The sequence below is a fragment of the Cherax quadricarinatus genome, chromosome 19, assembly GCF_038502225.1.
Source record: "Cherax quadricarinatus isolate ZL_2023a chromosome 19, ASM3850222v1, whole genome shotgun sequence".
Taxonomy (NCBI): domain Eukaryota; kingdom Metazoa; phylum Arthropoda; class Malacostraca; order Decapoda; family Parastacidae; genus Cherax; species Cherax quadricarinatus.
The window spans coordinates 41,483,911-41,504,219 of NC_091310.1; the positions used below are offsets into that span (position 1 = coordinate 41,483,911).

General features: G+C 42.0%; 1 protein-coding gene across 1 annotated transcript in view; it reads left to right on the top strand.

Moving 5' to 3' along the window:
• Positions 1–8,485: 8,485 nt before the first annotated feature.
• LOC128688135 (protein let-756-like) overlaps positions 8,486–20,309 on the top strand; it is a 496,439-nt gene continuing 484,615 nt past the window's right edge. The window contains exon 1 of the mRNA XM_070086737.1: positions 8,486–8,636. Within this exon, the coding sequence (XP_069942838.1) occupies positions 8,582–8,636 (55 nt within the window). The 5' untranslated portion in view covers positions 8,486–8,581. The remainder of the gene's footprint in view (positions 8,637–20,309) is intronic.

Consider the following 20,309-nt stretch of genomic DNA (forward strand, 5'->3'; position numbering starts at 1 on the left):
TAAATAACCTCCGCAGCCAATACTTGTTTGGCAAATCAAAGAGTGGACTTCAGGAATCGCAACAAAGAGCAATCCAAGCACTTTATACAACATATGTCGGGCCTATCCTGGAGTATGCAAAACTGATATGGAACCACACATGAGAAACTGGAAAAAGTGCTGAAGTACGCGACGAAGCTTGTTCCTGAGCTAAGGGCGTAAGCTATGAGGAGAAGCTAACGGAACTGAATCTAACAACACTGGAGGACGGAAAAATCAAGGAAGAGATGATAACAATTTACAAAATATTCAGGTTAATTGGTAGGGTAGCCAAGGACAGGCTGTTTGAGAAGCGAGAAACGGGAACTCGAGGACACAGCTAAAGTTAATAGCAGATGAACCACGGGGATGTCAGGAAGTATTTCCTCAACCTCAGGGTGGTCGGAAAGTGGAATGATCTCGTCGACGAAAGATTATAGAGAGGAGTGATCCGAACAGTGGCAGGTTAAAGTCGGTGCCGGATCAGCTGGGCTGTGGTTCGTGCATTGGACTACGTGCGGCCAGAAGTAACAGCCTGGTTGATCAGACCCTGATCCACCGGGAAGGATGGTCGTGGACCGGGCCGCGGGGGCGTTGATCCCCGAAATACCCTCCAGGTAGGACTCTGATTTCACCAGTATTTTTATTGTTAAATGTACCTGAAGTATGTAAAAAGTATGATGATCAGCATTTCCATCTCAGCCACAGGCATATAGGAATATATATTGAAAAATGCTGCAAAACAAACATTTTGCAGCATTTTATTAGCTTTCAAATGAGAGCAAAATGACCCTCCTAAGTTAATATACAGTGGAGCAAGATTAAATAATTTAATTTCTGATCACCCAGGAAATAGTTACTCGACGCTACCTTAGCACGACCTCTGACTTACAACCTAAGTTTGCTTTATGCGTTCACGCCCACTACACTAACAATGTTAGGAGTTAAGTTTGATTTTGTTTAGTTTGGTAATGTTCTGTTATAAAGTTGGTAGAATTACCGACAATATGTAAAGTAAAAGGACACAAGTGCAACTTAGTTTAGTTTAGTTTAATATGTTTATTATGCACCCCATACCCATCCTGTGGGCGGTAGTCAAAAGATTACAGAGGTACATAATTGGTCCAGGGACTGGACTCCAAAGTTTTGATAGCTGAGCAAGTTACAAAGGTAATGAACTAGATCTGGTCATAATCATGACCAAGTTACAAAGGTAATGAGCTCCAGGTAGAGCTGGTCACACTCATGAATAATTGCAAAGGTAATGAATCATAAACACATTAATCATGAGAATTTACAAAGGTAATGAGCTCCAGGTAGAGCTGGTCAAAATCATGACAAGTTTCAAAGGTAATGAATGATAAACACATTAGTTGCACTTGTGTCCTTTTCCTTTACACAATGTTCTGTTAGGTTAGGTTAACCTTCGTTTAGTATGATTTGGTTTTAATATAGTTTGGTTTGGTTGTTTGGATGGGTTTGACTGTTACTAGACGCCACCAGGTGTTACTAGACGCCACCAGGTGTTACTAGACGCCACCAGGTGTTACTAGACGCCACCAGGTGTTACTAGACGCCACCAGGTGTTACTAGACGCCACCAGGTGTTAGTAGACGCCACCAGGTGCTACTAGACGCCACCAGGTGTTACTAAACTTCACCAGGTGTTTCTAGACGCCACCAGGTGTTACTAGACGCCACCAGGTGTTACTAGACGCCACCAGGTGTTACTAGACGCCACCAGGTGTTACTAGACGCCACCAGGTGTTACCAGACGCCACCAGGTGTTAGTAGACGCCACCAGGTGTTACTAGACGCCACCAGGTGTTACTAAACACCACCAGGTGTTACTAGACGCCACCAAGTGTTACTAGACGCCACCAGGTGTTACTAGACGCCACCAGGTGTTACTAGACGCCACCAGGTGTTACTAGACGCCACCAGGTGCTACTAGACGCCACCAGGTGTTACTAAACTTCACCAGGTGTTTCTAGACGCCACCAGGTGTTACTAGACGCCACCAGGTGTTACTAGACGCCACCAGGTGTTACTAGACGCCACCAGGTGTTACTAGACGCCACCAGGTGCTAATAGACGCCACCAGGTGTTACTAGACGCCACCAGGTGTTACTAGACGCCACCAGGTGTTACTAGACGCCACCAGGTGTTACTAGACGCCACCAGGTGTTACTAGACGCCACCAGGTGTTACTAGATGCCACCAGGTGTTAGTAGACGCCACCAGGTGCTACTAGACGCCACCAGGTGTTACTAAACTTCACCAGGTGTTTCTAGACGCCACCAGGTGTTACTAGACGCCACCAGGTGTTACTAGACGCCACCAGGTGTTACTAGACGCCACCAGGTGTTACTAGACGCCACCAGGTGTTACCAGACGCCACCAGGTGTTAGTAGACGCCACCAGGTGTTACTAGACGCCACCAGGTGTTACTAAACGCCACCAGGTGTTACTAGACGCCACCAGGTGTTACTAGACGCCACCAGGTGTTACTAGACGCCACCAGGTGTTACTAGACGCCACCAGGTGCTACTAGACGCCACCAGGTGTTACTAAACTTCACCAGGTGTTTCTAGACGCCACCAGGTGTTACTAGACGCCACCAGGTGTTACTAGACGCCACCAGGTGTTACTAGACGCCACCAGGTGTTACTAGACGCCACCAGGTGTTACCAGACGCCACCAGGTGTTAGTAGACGCCACCAGGTGTTACTAGACGCCACCAGGTGTTACTAAACGCCACCAGGTGTTACTAGACGCCACCAGGTGTTACTAGACGCCACCAGGTGTTACTAGACGCCACCAGGTGTTACTAGACGCCACCAGGTGCTACTAGACGCCACCAGGTGTTACTAAACTTCACCAGGTGTTTCTAGACGCCACCAGGTGTTACTAGACGCCACCAGGTGTTACTAGACGCCACCAGGTGTTACTAGACGCCACCAGGTGTTACTAGACGCCACCAGGTGTTACTAGACGCCACCAGGTGTTACTAGACGCCACCAGGTGTTACTAGACGCCACCAGGTGTTACTAGACGCCACCAGGTGTTACCAGACGCCACCAGGTGTTACTAGACGCCACCAGGTGTTACTAGACGCCACCAGGTGTTACTAAACGCCACCAGGTGTTACTAAACGCCACCAGGTGTTACTAGACGCCACCAGGTGTTACTAGACGCCACCAGGTGTTACTAGACGCCACCAGGTGTTACTAGACGCCACCAGGTGTTACTAGACGCCACCAGGTGTTACTAGACGCCACCAGGTGTTACCAGACGCCACGGTGTTAGTAGACGCCACCAGGTGTTACTAGACGCCACCAGGTGTTACTAGACGCCACCAGGTGTTAGTAGACGCCACCAGGTGTTACTAGACGCCACCAGGTGTTACTAGGTCAAGATTGTCAGTTATGTCATGTAGGTCCATATTTTCCATACTGATATACTGTAGGCTATGTGCGAGTATTATTGTACTAGTATAACTTCAAGTATTTAATGTGATTCTATGTCTCTTTCACAGGTTCTTTATAATGGCTGACCGTAATGGATTGGTCTCGATGTCTACTGTATCAGGGATTATCTAAAAGGTGACTCTAAGTTCTCAGCTCTTAATCAAAAAAGGAGGACATCAAGGCTTGTGAAACATTCCTCACTGGCTTATACAGTAAAGAGAAGATTGTACCACCACTGTGTATCTGCCTATGATCCACTAGTGCAAGAACCAGACCCATTCCCGCAGGCTGGAAAAGCTGAAGGGAAGCTTGTACCACAGTGGATTACCATCCTATATGTTGCTGCTGTGTGCCAGGTGCTGGTACAGTGCGGTTATCAAAAACTATGTAGACACTCTTGCAGCTGCAACAAGAAGGGGCTACCCTGCACAGCCCATTTCAATGTCTGTGCAAAACTGTAATTTTCAGTACTGTACTATGGTGATTGTCTCTGCTAAACTATGACTGCCTCAGTTGCCACATAGTTTGTGAGTGCTTCTTTCGTTTTCTGTTGGACAGTAGATTAGCAATGAGACTTACATAATTTATTCTTACTCTGCTGTGCGTCAATTTAGGACGATAATTTTCGTCTCATTTGAAAGTTAATAGTGATGTAAAATGTTTGTTTTGAACATTGTCTACTATATATGCTTGTGGATGGGATGTATATATTGATTATCATATTATTTCGAGAATTTTGACCATATTGTAGTTGAAATTCAGATAAGCTCGAATGAATATCTCAGCACTGTGCTTCTAACGGCATTCTTCCATTCAACTAAAATACTTCTTGTACGCATTAGAAATTGTATTAAAGGTTCGAAGAATAAATGGAAAGTTTAACGCTCTTAGTGTCGACATGTTTCTCGAGCAGACAATAAACGATTTCGAAACCAACTGCAGGAATCATTGGCCAAACATTAAGAAAAAATATGTTGCTGAATGGAAACTGGCCCATCATGACGTCCTTATCTGAAAAGTATTTCAGGGACTATTTCACATGATGGTTATGACCTGAGAATGCACTACGAGCTAACAGAAAAACTCAAAAATCAAATGGAACGAACATCTAAAATATGCAGTAATGTGTGGAGAGCGGAGATAATGCACATGTGGGCGGAGGTGAGAGTGAGCTCAGTAACATTAACCATGTAGGAGGAAACTTTCAACAATAAAGATACTTAACTATTGTACATGTCTTACTCAAACTTAAATATTACACCTGTGTCTCATTCTTGTACCATACTGGAGTGTGGAGACCAAAACTGAGCTGTAAAATCTAGACATTAATTAAGTGTAGAACTGCAGAATAACCTTTGAGCTCTTGGTACTTCTTGATGTAAACTCCGGCAGTGTGTTAAGGGCTATTACACACACTTAAACATTACAGTTTTAGCTGCAGATTTCTGGCTACCATAACTCCCAAGTTATTTTCACACTCTGATCAACTTCTAAATTATTTAGATACACTTCATCGTCGGCTCCCACCTCCGCCCTCACACCTCGTACGATACTGGCCTCCTGAAGGCACCGCCCCCACCCCTGGTGCTCCTCTAACACGACGGCTTCGAGCCCTCGCTCACGCCATGCACTTGTGAAAACATTTAACAGGAAATATTTCTCTATAACTGATGCTTAATGATTACAGTGACAGGAGATCTGGTGTGTAGAATCTGTGACAAAAAAAATAACTGATAAAGTGAGTAAAGAAGCAACAAGCACGATCATAGCTCTATAACTGTAATTACATTATAATAGTCATGAGAAAGTAATAAATACGGTAGGGTCATAGAGAGCTTGTGGAACTGAAGTTAAGTGTGAAGGCAGGTGAGGGTGGCTTCGATGACCTGAAGCTACAAGTAGAGTAGCTACAAGTCACTTGTATAGTAGCGAGTTATAAGTTTGTAACACTCTACGTAAACTGTACGCCAAGTTTGACTTTATGGTACCTGTGTCACATATAACTTTATAATGTGTTCTTTTGGGATATAGTGTAATGATACCCACTATTGACCATACTATGTCTACAAATACAAAACACAATATCATTACACTATATCACACACATACAGCAGTGCCACTTACACACGCACACACAAGTGATGTAGTGGAGGCTAGATCCATATATAGCTTTAAGAAGAGGTATGATAAAGCTTATAGCGCAGGAAGAACGATCTAAAAGCGGCCAGTGAAGAGGCAGGGCCAGAAACTGTAACTCAACCCCTGGAACTACAACTAGTAGAGTACACACACACACACACACACATGCAAAACAACCACGGAGGTGGTTGTTTTGCATCTTGTAATAGGTAAAATTGGTCAATTAGCAAGAACTCATTTAAAATTTAAGTCCTTTCTAAAAATTTCTCTTATACGTTTAAAGATATATTTTTTCATTTATGTTAATGTAAAAATTAATAATTTTGTACCAAAGGAAAATTAGGAAACTTACCTAACCTTATTATAACAAGCGCAATTTAATTTAGCCTACTTCAACTAAATATACTTTAGATAAGTTTACAATATTTAAAAATAAACAAACACAATGAAATATATTTGTTTCGTTACGTTCAGAATGAGTTTTGCGATATATATATATATATATATATATATATATATATATATATATATATATATATATATATATATATATACTTGGAGGTGTGTATCGTGTATATACGGCGAGTGATCTGAGTATTCACACCGGTGTATTTCTATATATACACGAAGGTATGTATCTCTCCGTATATACACAGCAAGGTGTGTATGTGTTTCTATACACTTCTTTGTTACTAAATAAGTGTCTACCAGCTCAGACTGAACACATTAGATATCACTTGTCTCACAAGATGCGTCGGCCATTAACGAGTGAAGTCTTTCAGATGAAGTATAATCAAGGTATTTCACGGAGAAAACTACACTGTTTTATAAATAAAGTTGGTATATTTGCCCCTACACACTTCCATAATAATTCCAATCTTCTAGATAGGATACACCAGTATGCAAAGTTGGAAGCCTAATGGAAGAGGCTTTTTTTTTTTTAACTATCGCTACGACACCAAAACCCGGAATGGCTCATGTGAACTTGATCCTAGAGGACAGCTGCACACACCAATATTTATATTGAAAAATTTGGGTTGTGTAAGTTTTAATTTGCCAGTTTACTGAACAAATTGGTTTTCGTGTAATAAGTGGTGACTACCACTTTTGATGCATATGGAACCTTAAAAAATAATGGTGTCCCTTAGAGGAAGGGATTGATTGATTTTGGATTGTGTAGGCACTAAGCTGAAGCTTTTTTTACTGAAGAAAAATTTGAATTTGAAATACTGATTTTCCAACAATAATTTGTGAATGACTCGTGTGATGAATATTAATTAACATTACATTTAGGAGGAAGCACTAAACTGTTAGAGGTCATTCAGTGCTTGAGGAATGACAGGCAGTTATGTTCAGTCCAAGGAAGAGGATGACAAGTTCAACCTTTGGGATCAAGAGCCCCTCACCATCATCAAGGCCCCTCCCTGGAGGGGAGGTCATCTAACCTTCAACGTTGATACCTTTATTATTATTATTATTATTATTATTATTATTATTATTATTATTATTATTATTATTATTATTATTATTATTATTATTATTATTATTATTGCATTCATGGAGCAGCACTAAACCCTTTGGGGTGACCAGTGCCACTCACAATTGCCACTCACAGCAGTGCCACTCACAGCAGTGCCACTCACAGCAGTACCACTCACAGCAGTGCCACTCACAGCAGTGCCACTCACAACGGTGCCACTCACAGCAGTGCCACTCACAGCAGTGCCACTCACAGCAGTGCCACTCACAGAAGTGCCACTCAACAGTGCCACTGACAACAGTGCCACTGACAACAGAGCTACTCACCGCAGTGCCACTCACAACACTGCCACTCACAACAGTGCCACTCACAACTGTCACTCATAACAGTGCCACTCACAGCAGTGCCACTCAGCATCAGCAGGTACACCAACACTGAAGGGATGGGGGGGGGGTTTGCTGGTTTTAGACAGTAAATGTTGTGGAAAAAAACAAACAAAATGTTTATTAGTCTCGTACTCGACCAAGGAGGGGGATATTAACTTCAGTTCCTTGGATCAAGGACCTCTCACTGGCATCAAGGGACCTGGCTCTCTTAAGGGGTGCATTTAATTAGAGGAAAATTCGAATTAGTTACGGGCTGTGTAGGTGTCTTGTTTGGTGTTTTAATCGAAGAACTTAGGGCATTAGTTTCCCTGTGATAAATTATGAGTACTTTCTTCTGGTTCACTTCACATCTTCGACGCTGATCCTGATCTCCATTAGGCCGCACTCTCTAGTGTATCGTGTTCGCTCAGGCAGAGTTGGCTGGGTTTATAGTATACGAGGATGCCTTTTTTTGCCTCACATCACATCACGTAGCGTCACAGTACAAGTTACGCCTCGTCACATCACGTAACATTAGGTCATGTAACGTCACATCACGTAACATTAAGTCATGTAACGTCACATCACGTAACATTAAGTCATGCAACGTCACATCACGTAACATTAAGTCATGTAACGTCACATCACGTAACATTGTCATGTAACGTCACATCACGTGATGTGAAGCATTCATAATTCGATTTTGTTTATATTATTTTATATTGAAGTGATATTTAACAAGGCTGTATGCACCGAGAAGTATATGTCTCGATGCATCTATGCTAACAGTTGTCTTCAATGCCTATCTTAGGGATTAAAAATAGAGCCTGATGAACAGACGTTGAAAACTTTCTTGGAGTCTGTAGGCTTTAAATTTAATTAAGCAACATAATTTTATTCAAGTAATATGTCTCTCTTCAAGATAAAGTTTTATTGAGTTAAATCTTTTGTTATAATTCATTTAAATGTTTAACAGTAATTTCACGCATTTTCAAACGTACGAGTCAGGGGGGAGAGAGCAGCCATGAGAGTGTTGTGTATTTATGTGTGTTGTTTGTGCTGATACTACCCTCGTACTATACTGACACAAGATCACAGCTACGTGTATTTATGGGAAAATGTGCCGCCGAGGCAGCTGCGATATGTGGCACTCATCTTTTTCAAGGTATAGTAAGATATTACCAGTTGTATTGTGGTGATCCAGTTACTTCATGCTCCTCACCTCAAGGAAGATTCCTTTAATGTTGCTGTAAGGTTCTAGATCCAAAGACTTCCAGCTACCCTTCCTTGCCTTTGATCAAACATTATTACTTCAAATGCCTCGGGTGCCGTATGACACCCTACGCTTCTCCATGAATATAATGTGAACGTCCAGTAGTTGAACTTTTCATGGGCGCTTTCCTTTATGGATGGTGGGGGGGGGGAGGGTACCTTGATGTTAATTTATCCACTTAGATCTAACTAACTAGAATTCGTCCGTGTGTGTACATGGTACAGTGGCTAGTCATCTTACTTCTGCAGTAAAATCATTGCATGTAAGGCTGTCGGGGTTAAATATGATGAAAGTCTTGAACTATGTTAGCCTGGTGGTGGACGCCACCAACAGTGGTTATCATGACCATATTTTTTTAAAGGGGTAGACCGGTAAGCCAGTGGAAGGACTTGGTCAGATGACCAAGAGCTCCAGCTGCGGGTCATCATATGACTTAAGACCCGCGTCAGGAAATACTTGTCCTGTTTCCTGACAAACCGTACCTAACCAGCTACCAACAATGACAAGGACCTCAGACGAGGCTGCCTCTGAAGAGTAATGTAGCCCAAATTACGAAAGGTAATTTGTATTTTTCCTGTCTTAAAATCTAGTCGTTCTTGTTTGAGCTTTTCAGTTTCCTCTGCTAAGTTATATTTAACAGGATAGGTTATTTCGATTAGAACATAATCACTCTTTGCAATAGATTTAGATAAACGTTCATGTTAAAAGTATCTTCCTTTGTCCTAGTAAATACCAAGTCAAGTACTGACGGTGTCACTACTTGTGTCGCTTCACTTATATCTTCATGTAAAAAAAGTGATTAGGTAAGGAACTCTACTGACCATTTATTTATTAAGCAACCAAAGGTTGCTCAGTATATTTTTTTATAGGTGAAATCTTTAATTTCAATTAATTTTCATATTTCTTTAAGACTATGTGGATGAACCTCATCCAAGATAGTTTTGATAAAAAAATCACACAAAAAAAATCTGGGAACCAAGACACGTCCTCTCGTTGACCTGGACAATATTTAATTTAGGAACTAATTCTTGATAATTACTATTGTAAATGTTTAGTTAATGAAAAGTGGGATAAAATATGTAAGTGTGAAGCTTCTGAGATGGTAATGTGAAAGAGGCTCAATTACAATAGCTGCTTCTAAAGACTTTTTATTTGGACTAATTTTCGCCTCTTGAAAAGTAGTTTAAGTTAAAGGACTTTTAACTCTAGCTCGTTGGTAGCGCCTTCAGTTCACAATCGAAATATCATCAGGTTTCCATTTTAATTTATAAATTATTTTGAATAAACCCCCCAAAAATGTTGTGATAGGGACCTAGGTTCAATCCTGACGACACTAGAGGACAGGAGGGTTAGGGAAGACATGATAACGACATACAAAATACTGCGAGGAATTGACAAGGTGGACAGAGACAGGATGTTCCAGAGATGGGGCACAGAAACAAGGGTTCACAATTGGAAGTTGAAGGCTCAGATGAGTCAAAGGTATGTTAGGAAGTATTTCTTTAGTCATAGAGTTGTGAGGAAGTGGAATAGTGTGGCTAGTGACGTAGTGGAGGCAGGAACCATACATAGTTTTAAGACGAAGTTTGATAAAGCTCATGGAGCAGGGAGAGAACCTAGTAGCGATCAATGAAGAAACGGGGGCAGGAGCTATGAATCGACCCCTGCAACCACAATTATTTGAACACGAACACACACACACACACATACACACACCACGCACACACATACACACACCACACACACACACCACACACACACCACACACACACACCACACACACACACCACACACACACACCACACACACACACCACACACACACACCACACACACACACCACACACACACACCACACACACACACCACACACACACACCACACACACACACCACACACACACACCACACACACACCACACACACACCACACACACACCACACACACACCACACACACCACACACACACCACACACACACCACACACACACCACACACACACCACACACACACCACACACACACCACACACACATACCACACACACACACCACACACACACACCACACACACACACCACACACACACCACACACACCACACACACACCACACACACCACACACACATACCACACACACATACCACACACACACACCACACACACACACCACACACACACACCACACACACACACACCACACACACCACACACACACACCACACACACACCACACACACACCACACACACACCACACACACACCACACACACACCACACACACACCACACCACACACATACCACACACACACACCACACACACACACCACACACACACCACACACACACACCACACACACACACACCACACACACACACCACACACACACACCACACACACACACCACACACACCACACACACACCACACACACACCACACACACACCACACACACACACCACACACACACACCACACACACACACACACACACCACACACACACACACACACACACACACACACACACACACACACACACACACACACACACACACACACACACACACACACACACACACACACACACATACATACACGTACGTACGTACGTACGTTGTTGTGGGTGGGTGGGTGTGGGGGGGGTGAGGTGTGAATATTACGCAGATATTTTTGGGTAGAGTCGCCAAAAGTATTTTTCAGAGGGCTTAGGTGGGGTTGTTGAGGTGGTTTGGACATTTAGAGAGGTTGGAAAAAATGGTATGAAAAGGAGAGCGTATAAATATGGGGTGGAGAGTAGGGGTAGGGGTCATCCAAGGAAAGGTGGGAGAGTAAAAGAGGTTTTGAGTGCTAGAGGCTTTGACATGCAACAAGCTTGAGTGAGCGTGTAAGATAGGAGTGGAGGAAATGGGTTTTCATGATTTGACATGCTGTTGGAGTGAAAGCAAGGTAACAATTCTGAAGGGACTCAGGGAAACTGGTTAGCCGGAATTAAATCCTGTAGATGCCAATGATAGTCCCTTAATTCTGAAGTTGGGGTGGGGATGTTGGGGTTTGGAGGATCATCTGAATTGTGACGTCGGCGCCCTTGTGGCAAGAAACAATGAGTGACAGTGAAAGTTTTTTCTTTGTCGGATTACCCTACCTCGGTGGGAGACGACCGTACTGTTAAAAATCTATACTGTATATATATATCCTTTATGTTGTGGGGTATCCTTACTCTGTTATAGAGTATCCTTACTCTGTTGTAAAGTATCCTTATTCTGTTGTAGAGTATCCTTATTCTGTTGTAGAGTATCCTTACTATGTTGTAGAGTATCCTTACTCTGTTGTAGAGTATCCTTACTCTGTTGTAGAGTATCCTTACTCTGTTGTAGAGTATCCTTACTCTGTTGTAGAGTATCCTTACTCTGTTGTAGAGTATCCTTACTCTGTTGTAGAGTATCCTTGCTCTGTTGTAGAGTATCCTTACTGTGTTGTAGAGTATTATTACTGTGTTGTAGAGTATCCTTACTCTGTTGTCGAGTATCCTTACTCTGTTGTAGAGTATCCTTGCTCTGTTGTAGAGTATCCTTACTGTGTTGTAGAGTATTATTACTCTGTTGTAGAGTATCCTTACTCTGATGTAGAGTGTCCTTACTCTGTTGTAGAGTATCATTAATCTGTTGCAGAGTATCCTTACTCTGTTGTACAGTATCCTTACTCTGTTGTAGAGTATTCTTACTCTGTTGTAGAGTATCATTACTCTTGTAGAGTATCCTTACTCTGTTGTAGAGTATCCTTACTGTTGTAGAGTATCCTTACTGTTGTTGAGGATCCTTACTCTATTATAGAATATCTTTACTCTGTTGTGGAGTATCCTTACTCTGTTGTAGAGTATCCTTACTCTGTTATAGAGTATCCTTACTCTGTTGTTGAGAATCCTTACTCTGTTATGGAGTATCCTTACTCTGTTGTATAGTATCCTTACTCTGTTGTAGAGTATCCTTACTCTGTTGTAGAGTATCCCTACTCTGTTGTAGAGTATATTTACTCTGTTATAGAGTATCTTTACTCTCATGTGGAGTATCCTTACTCTGTTGTAGAGTATCCTTACTCTGTTATAGAGTACCCTTACTCTGTTGTTGAGAATCCTTACTCTGTTATGGAGTATCCTTACTCTGTTGTATAGTATCCTTACTCTGTTGTAGAGTATCCTTACTCTGTTGTAGAGTATCCTTACTCTGTTGTAGAGTATCCCTACTCTGTTGTAGAGTATCCTTAATCTGTTGTAGAGTATCCTTACTCTGTTGTAGAGTATCCTTACTCTGTTGTTGAGAATCCTTACTCTGTTATGGAGTATCCTTACTCTGCTGTAGAGTATCTTTACTCTGTTGTAGAGTATCCTTACTCTGTTGTAGAGTATCCCTACTCTGTTGTAGAGTATCCTTACACTGTTATAGAGTATCCTTACTCTGTTGTTGAGAATCCTTACTCTGCTATGGAGAATCCTTACTCTGCTGTAGAGTATCTTTACTCTGTTGTAGAGTATTCTTACTCTGTTGTAGAGTATCCTTACTCTGTTGTAGAGTATCCCTACTCTGTTGTATAGTATCCTTAATCTGTTGTAGAGTATCCTTACTCTGTTGTAGAGTATCCTTACTCTGTTGTAGAGTATCCTTACTCCGTTGTAGAGTATCCTTACTGTTGTAGAGTATCCTTTCTCTGTTGTAGAGTATCCTTACTCTGTTGTTGATTATCTTTACTCTGTTGTGGAGTATCTCTACTATGTTCTAGAGTATCCTTACTCTGTTGTAGAGTATCCTTACTCTGTTGTAGAGTATCCTTACTCTTGTAGAGTATCCTTACTCTGTTGTAGAGTATCCTTACTCTGTTGTAGAGTATCTTTACTCTTATAGAGTATCCTTACTCTGTTGTAGAGTATCCTTACTCTGTTGTAGAGTATCCTTACTGTTGTAGAGTATCTTTACTCTGTTGTAGAGTATCCTTACTCTGTTGTAGAGAATCCTTACTCTGTTATAGAGTAATTTTACTCTCTTGTAGAGTATCCTTACTCTGTTATAGAATATCCTTACTCTGTTATAGAGTATCTTTGCTCTGTTATAGAGTATCTTTACTCTGTTATAGAGTATCCTTACTCTGTTATAGAGTGTCCTTACTCTGTTATAGAGTATCCTTACTCTGTTATAGAGTATCTTTACTCTGTTATAGAGTATTCTTACTCTGTTATAGAGTATCTTTACTCTGTTAAAGAATATCTTTACTGTTATAGAGTATCCTTACTCTGTTATAGAGTATCTTTACTCTGTTGTAAATTATGGAACAGTAGCACTGAAAAATTTAAAATTTGTTTTATAAGTTGGAGATAAAGACGATGCTGTACGGAGTTAAGTCCTGTAATTATAATTATATTGTTTTGCATTGTAAATTAAGTAACTAGTACCACTCACCTTATTAGAACTAGACAGTTATATTTTATTTTATGAATTAACTTGTATCTGTTTTTAAGTTCACCCTTAAAATGCTATGCATCCTCTGGGCGTTTAGAATTGTTGTATTTGTAAGTAAATATTTGTAAATAATCTTAGTTTAATTTGTCGAGTTAGCATCAGTACAAAGTGGGCAGTAATAGTGGCAGAAGCAGCAGCGGCGGCTGCGACGGAGATGGCAGGCAGGCAGGCAGGCAGGCAGGCAGGCAGGCAGGCAGGCAGGCAGGCAGGCAGGCAGGCAGGCAGGCAGGCAGGCAGGCAGGCAGGCAGGCAGGCAGGCAGGCAGGCAGGCAGGCAGGCAGGCAGGCAGGCAGGCAGGCAGGCAGGCAGGCAGGCAGGCAGGCAGGCAGGCAGGCAGGCAGGCAGGCAGGCAGGCAGGCAGGCAGGCAGGCAGGCAGGCAGGCAGGCAGGCAGGCAGGCAGGCAGGCAGGCAGGCAGGCAGGCAGGCAGGCAGGCAGGCAGGCAGGCAGGCAGGCAGGCAGGCAGGCAGGCAGGCAGGCAGGCAGGCAGGCAGGCAGGCAGGCAGGCAGGCAGGCAGGCAGGCAGGCAGGCAGGCAGGCAGGCAGGCAGGCAGGCAGGCAGGCAGGCAGGCAGGCAGGCAGGCAGGCAGGCAGGCAGGCAGGCAGGCAGGCAGGCAGGCAGGCAGGCAGGCAGGCAGGCAGGCAGGCAGGCAGGCAGGCAGGCAGGCAGGCAGGCAGGCAGGCAGGCAGGCAGGCAGGCAGGCAGGCAGGCAGGCAGGCAGGCAGGCAGGCAGGCAGGCAGGCAGGCAGGCAGGCAGGCAGGCAGGCAGGCAGGCAGGCAGGCAGGCAGGCAGGCAGGCAGGCAGGCAGGCAGGCAGGCAGGCAGGCAGGCAGGCAGGCAGGCAGGCAGGCAGGCAGGCAGGCAGGCAGGCAGGCAGGCAGGCAGGCAGGCAGGCAGGCAGGCAGGCAGGCAGGCAGGCAGGCAGGCAGGCAGGCAGGCAGGCAGGCAGGCAGGCAGGCAGGCAGGCAGGCAGGCAGGCAGGCAGGCAGGCAGGCAGGCAGGCAGGCAGGCAGGCAGGCAGGCAGGCAGGCAGGCAGGCAGGCAGGCAGGCAGGCAGGCAGGCAGGCAGGCAGGCAGGCAGGCAGGCAGGCAGGCAGGCAGGCAGGCAGGCAGGCAGGCAGGCAGGCAGGCAGGCAGGCAGGCAGGCAGGCAGGCAGGCAGGCAGGCAGGCAGGCAGGCAGGCAGGCAGGCAGGCAGGCAGGCAGGCAGGCAGGCAGGCAGGCAGGCAGGCAGGCAGAGAAAGGAACATCTGGCAGCTTCAATGTATCACTGCGGGGAGCCGACTAGCACTCAAGTGCACCCACATCTCTAACCTTGTAAAATGTCATAAATAGATCACTGGGGCAGCACAGTGCGGTTGTAGTAACTTTATTAATTAAAAGAAAAAAAATGCTATTGCGTGTGCTCCGTGGCCGCAGCAGCAACACTAGAACGTCCGCTCAAATGTTCATTTTGCCATTATTTAATGTCTAAATTGATGCGCGGGTATAATAAGCAGCAAGTGGGCACGGGGAGGGAGAGGTTGGCATGTTTGTGGGTGATTCGGAGTGGGCGTAGCTAATACAAAGGTGACTGAATTTTGCACGCCTCAGCACCTGCCACTCACCCTCTGACTGATGGTTCTCTGTGATGGACGGCAGCCACGCCTCCCACCTCTACCACTCTTGCTTTTATCAATTTATCCCATCATCTCCCGTCATCACTTAAAGTTCTTACACGCTTTTATTTTATACTTAAAAAGATTATATTTCACTCGTAGGTAAAGGTATTTAAATATTTCTTTAAAAAGTCAGCATATTTACGAAGTTTTCGTATTTTCCCCTTCTCTGATGCAGTGGTTAATTAAGATACATCCAGGGGCGCGCACGGTATACCGCTGCGCATTTGTTTCACCACTTATCTCTTCCCACTTACTGACTTTTTTTTTTTTTTTTTTTTTTTTTGTTGTTGTTGGTAAATTTATGGGATGAGAATGATATTGGAACTGCTTGTTGAAGATTTTAATGGCTTCGCTCTGGGATAGAAGCAGAATTTGTTTTTTGTTTGATTTTTGTGCATTTTTACTCTTTTATTGGCATAGACCCTTGAAAAATTGTCATCTGTAATTGACAAACTGGAATCCTTAATTTATTGAGTCACTGCTACAGAGTGAAATAATACGGCTCCATCCAAATTTAGTTGCATATGTGTGAGACGGGTTTTTACAATCAGCTAAATTACGGTTATGCTGCTGGAACAACAGTGTAAGCACCAGCCATTTTGGCGGTGTTCCATCTTTTATGACTATCATAACTATATACAAACTTTACAGTGGTCCTGAGTTTGAATTCCAATTCTTAGGCAAAGCCTCTTTGCTTCGTTTGTCTTATGTAGCAGTTTCTTAGCCCTTTAGAATGCCTCATTATTTTTAATTCATATGCCTAGCCAGGTCCATCACCATTTTGTCAGAGTTGATTCCACCTCTTTCTTACCATTACGCTAAAGAAGTTCGTCTCCGTAGCTTAGTTCGGTGTGCAGTTTCTATGTAATGCTTTTATTCTTTGTTCTTCCTTCACATGTAGTAGTCTTTATTCGTCTTAGCAATATCCCAGAATATCTTGTATATTATAAACATATCTCTCCGAGATCTGCGCTCCTTCAATTTAATGAGATGATCTTGCAGGAAGCTCTTGCCTCTCAGCTTCTGGATTAGTCTTGTGTCAGTTCACATAAGTTTCTCAAGCTGCTTTATTATTATTATTATTATTATTATTATTATTATTTTTTATTATTATTATTATTATTATTATTATTATTCGGAGTGGCTTTGGTAGAAGTTGGAGATAACGGGGGACTTTGGCCCTCTGTCTCCCCCCATCCTCAGCGCCGCCACTAGGTCCGTGTCCGTGCTTATGTGAAGACAAGTATTACTATATATTATATAACAAGTATTATAAAATATGAATAACAACTCCACAAAATTGCTGCATGTTTAATCAATAGACAAAAAATAATTAAGAGAGCAAGGAATGCTGCCGGCAGAGTTATGTAGACAAGCACAGGCAAAACATAATATACTTGTATATGAAGCAGGAACAAGATGGCGGAGCTGTGTTGATACCATCAGAGTTATAGTCTGCTCGGAGATGTCGACAGCAGAACCTGGTCCGTATCTCAGGTCTCCAAGACATCCTTGCCGGGTCTAGACTTGCACCATTTATAAAAGCCACTCCACCCTCCAGAGCAAACTTTAAGGTCAAACGCCAAAGGGCGAGCTTAGCTAATAGTTTATAAAGCAATATTATTTTCGTAACTATTTTTTTTAGTCTCCATCTGTCTTTGGTAAAGGCTCTGATAATAATCCGGTATTTTCCAACCTGAGCTTCGCGATAATGGCTTTCGAGAAGCCACGAGTGTGACGAGTTTGAAAACTGGTTTGCTATTGTTTTAAAAGGTAAAATCGAATTTAGTATAATGTCAATAATCGTAATGTAAAAAAGATTTACCCACGGGAGGTCGCAGTGGGTTAGGTCTCATGCTCGTACTTGACCACATTGTTTTTTCACTCCCATGTTAACTCTTTCATGGGCCAGTATTTACACATTATTTATTATTTTACTTAAAAATTATACATCTAGTTTTAATTTTGATCACTGGTGTATATATATATATATATATATATATATATATATATATATATATATATATATATATATATATATATATATATATATATATACATATATACATATATATATATATATATATATATATATATATATATATGTATATATATATATATATATATATATATATATATATATATATATATATATATATATATATATATATATATATATATATATATATATATATATATATATATATATATATATATATATATATATATATATATATATATATATATATATATGTATGTACTTTCACACTCTCAGTGCGTCATCAGGAGCCGTGCAATGTTGCAAGGGCAGCAACAGGAGAAATAGGGTAAGTTTTTACAGAGTTTGGTAGCGCGGTTGCACCAGTCTCTGACTGAGCCACCGCGCTACTATACTCTGAAAAAAAAATTAACCTATTTCTCCTGTTGCTGCCCTTGCAACATTGCACGGCTCCTGATGACGCACTGAGAAGTGCGAAAGTACTTAGGCTAAAGATCCCCCCCTACCCCGTGGCTTGTCTTGCGTTGTTAAAATATAAATATGAAGGAACCTTTCGGTTTCTGGACGACTTTTCTTCAGAAACTAGGTCAGGTAATTGGGCTTAAATAAACAGCACATGCTTTCTCAAGCATAAGGTTATAAGAGTGAAGAGGGTTCACGAGAACGACATTGTTTTATTTCTTGTACTCCGGCTATTTGTATCACATATCTCGGCAATTTTTGCTCTGTCCGCCCCTAGTACTGCAGTCCCTTTGTTTCCCACACATCCTCTTACCTCTCTCTTCTATCATTTTAAAGTCTCGGACAATTTAGCAATGGTTTCTTCAACTGATTTACCAAATGCTGCTACTCTTGGACCAGAAAGATGCACCCCATGTCAGTGAGGTGAATTCGAAGTTCTTCGCAGTACTTATCTAGCCAGCAATTTACCACAATTACCCTAGACATCCATTCACTGCTTTCTTCCCTTATAGACAAAATGCTACATATGATCGGGATCTCTTCCTTGGACTTACCTAGATCAACAGCTACCTTATAATTAGCCAGCAACTTTTCACACCTGCATTTCCCAAACATCATTACTTCCAGCACTGAGGCAGATAATGAGTGCTTCATTAACTGACACTATGTTATTTAACCTGTTAATTACATCACCCACACCTGCTCCAGGAAACGCATCCTCTTGTTTTGCCTTCTTATTCGTATTACAGAAAGCCTGGTCAGTATATCGGATCTGAGAATCCCCCACTAGAATATTCTTCATCTTACTTGCTGATGCATTTACCCTGTCTCCTTATAAACAGCTGTATTGAAAACACACTGAGTTAGAATTGTTACAATTTGCAACTTGTGTAAAAACTTCCTGTTAATTTCAGCAAGTGGTTGTTATAGCCTAGTCTAGCCGTCGCCTATCACCTCATTATTATTACCCTGTTAATCCTAAATCATGCTAGACTTTGTATAATTGATTTTTCTTTGTCAGACCAAGTTTGATCAAGGCGTAGTAAAATGAAGTTGATAATGCAAATGTATATATCATTAAATGTTTAATGGAGATTATTTTTGGTATATATCTTAGTAATTAACATTGTTATACTTATAAAAAAAAGTTACTTTTGAGTCTCCGCTACCCGTGGTATTTCTGCTTGTGAACATTCCCCTCAAGGGAGTTGCTTTGAGTCTGTGAGGGACTCTTGATCCAAGGAATGGGACTTAACCCCCTTTCCCCTTACTTGAATCGAATCTGAATGTCTACCATTCCCTAAACGCTATATTACCACTTTAGGTTTAGCGCTTCTTCGTGCTTAAAATGAATGAAAATGCTTTTTAACACTGAGCCCATGAATGACAGTCCTTTAATTTCTAAATTCTGAGTATTTAAACTACTTCTCTCTTTTATTTCTTTAAAGTAATTCAGATGTCAATACCATTTCTAACTTATTTGCCAGCTGGCAGTTTTATTGTTTTATTGTTTTATTGTCAGTTTTTTAATTTAGTTATTTTTTTTTAGTTTGTGTGAAAAATGTTTTGAAATATTTTGTTTACAATTTTTGAGGAATTTTTATTTAGCTTTTTACTGTTATATTTATACATAATTTATTTGTAGTTTTTGTTTGAAGTCAACCTGTTCTTTCTTGTGCTCAGTCAATAATTGAAGGTGATTTATGTTTTAAAGACAGTGCAAAAGTTATACATCGGGAGAGGTGTTCTCTTGAGGGAGGAGGGAGGAGGTGTTCTCTTGACGGAGGAGGGAGGGTGTCCTCTTGGAAATATAAACACATATGCAGTATAATGTGATCCATTATTGACAACGTTTCGTCCACACAGTGGGCTTTTTCAAGTCACAAACAGATCTACCTGGGGTGGAAGGTACGCGAGTATTTATAGTCAGTTTCAGA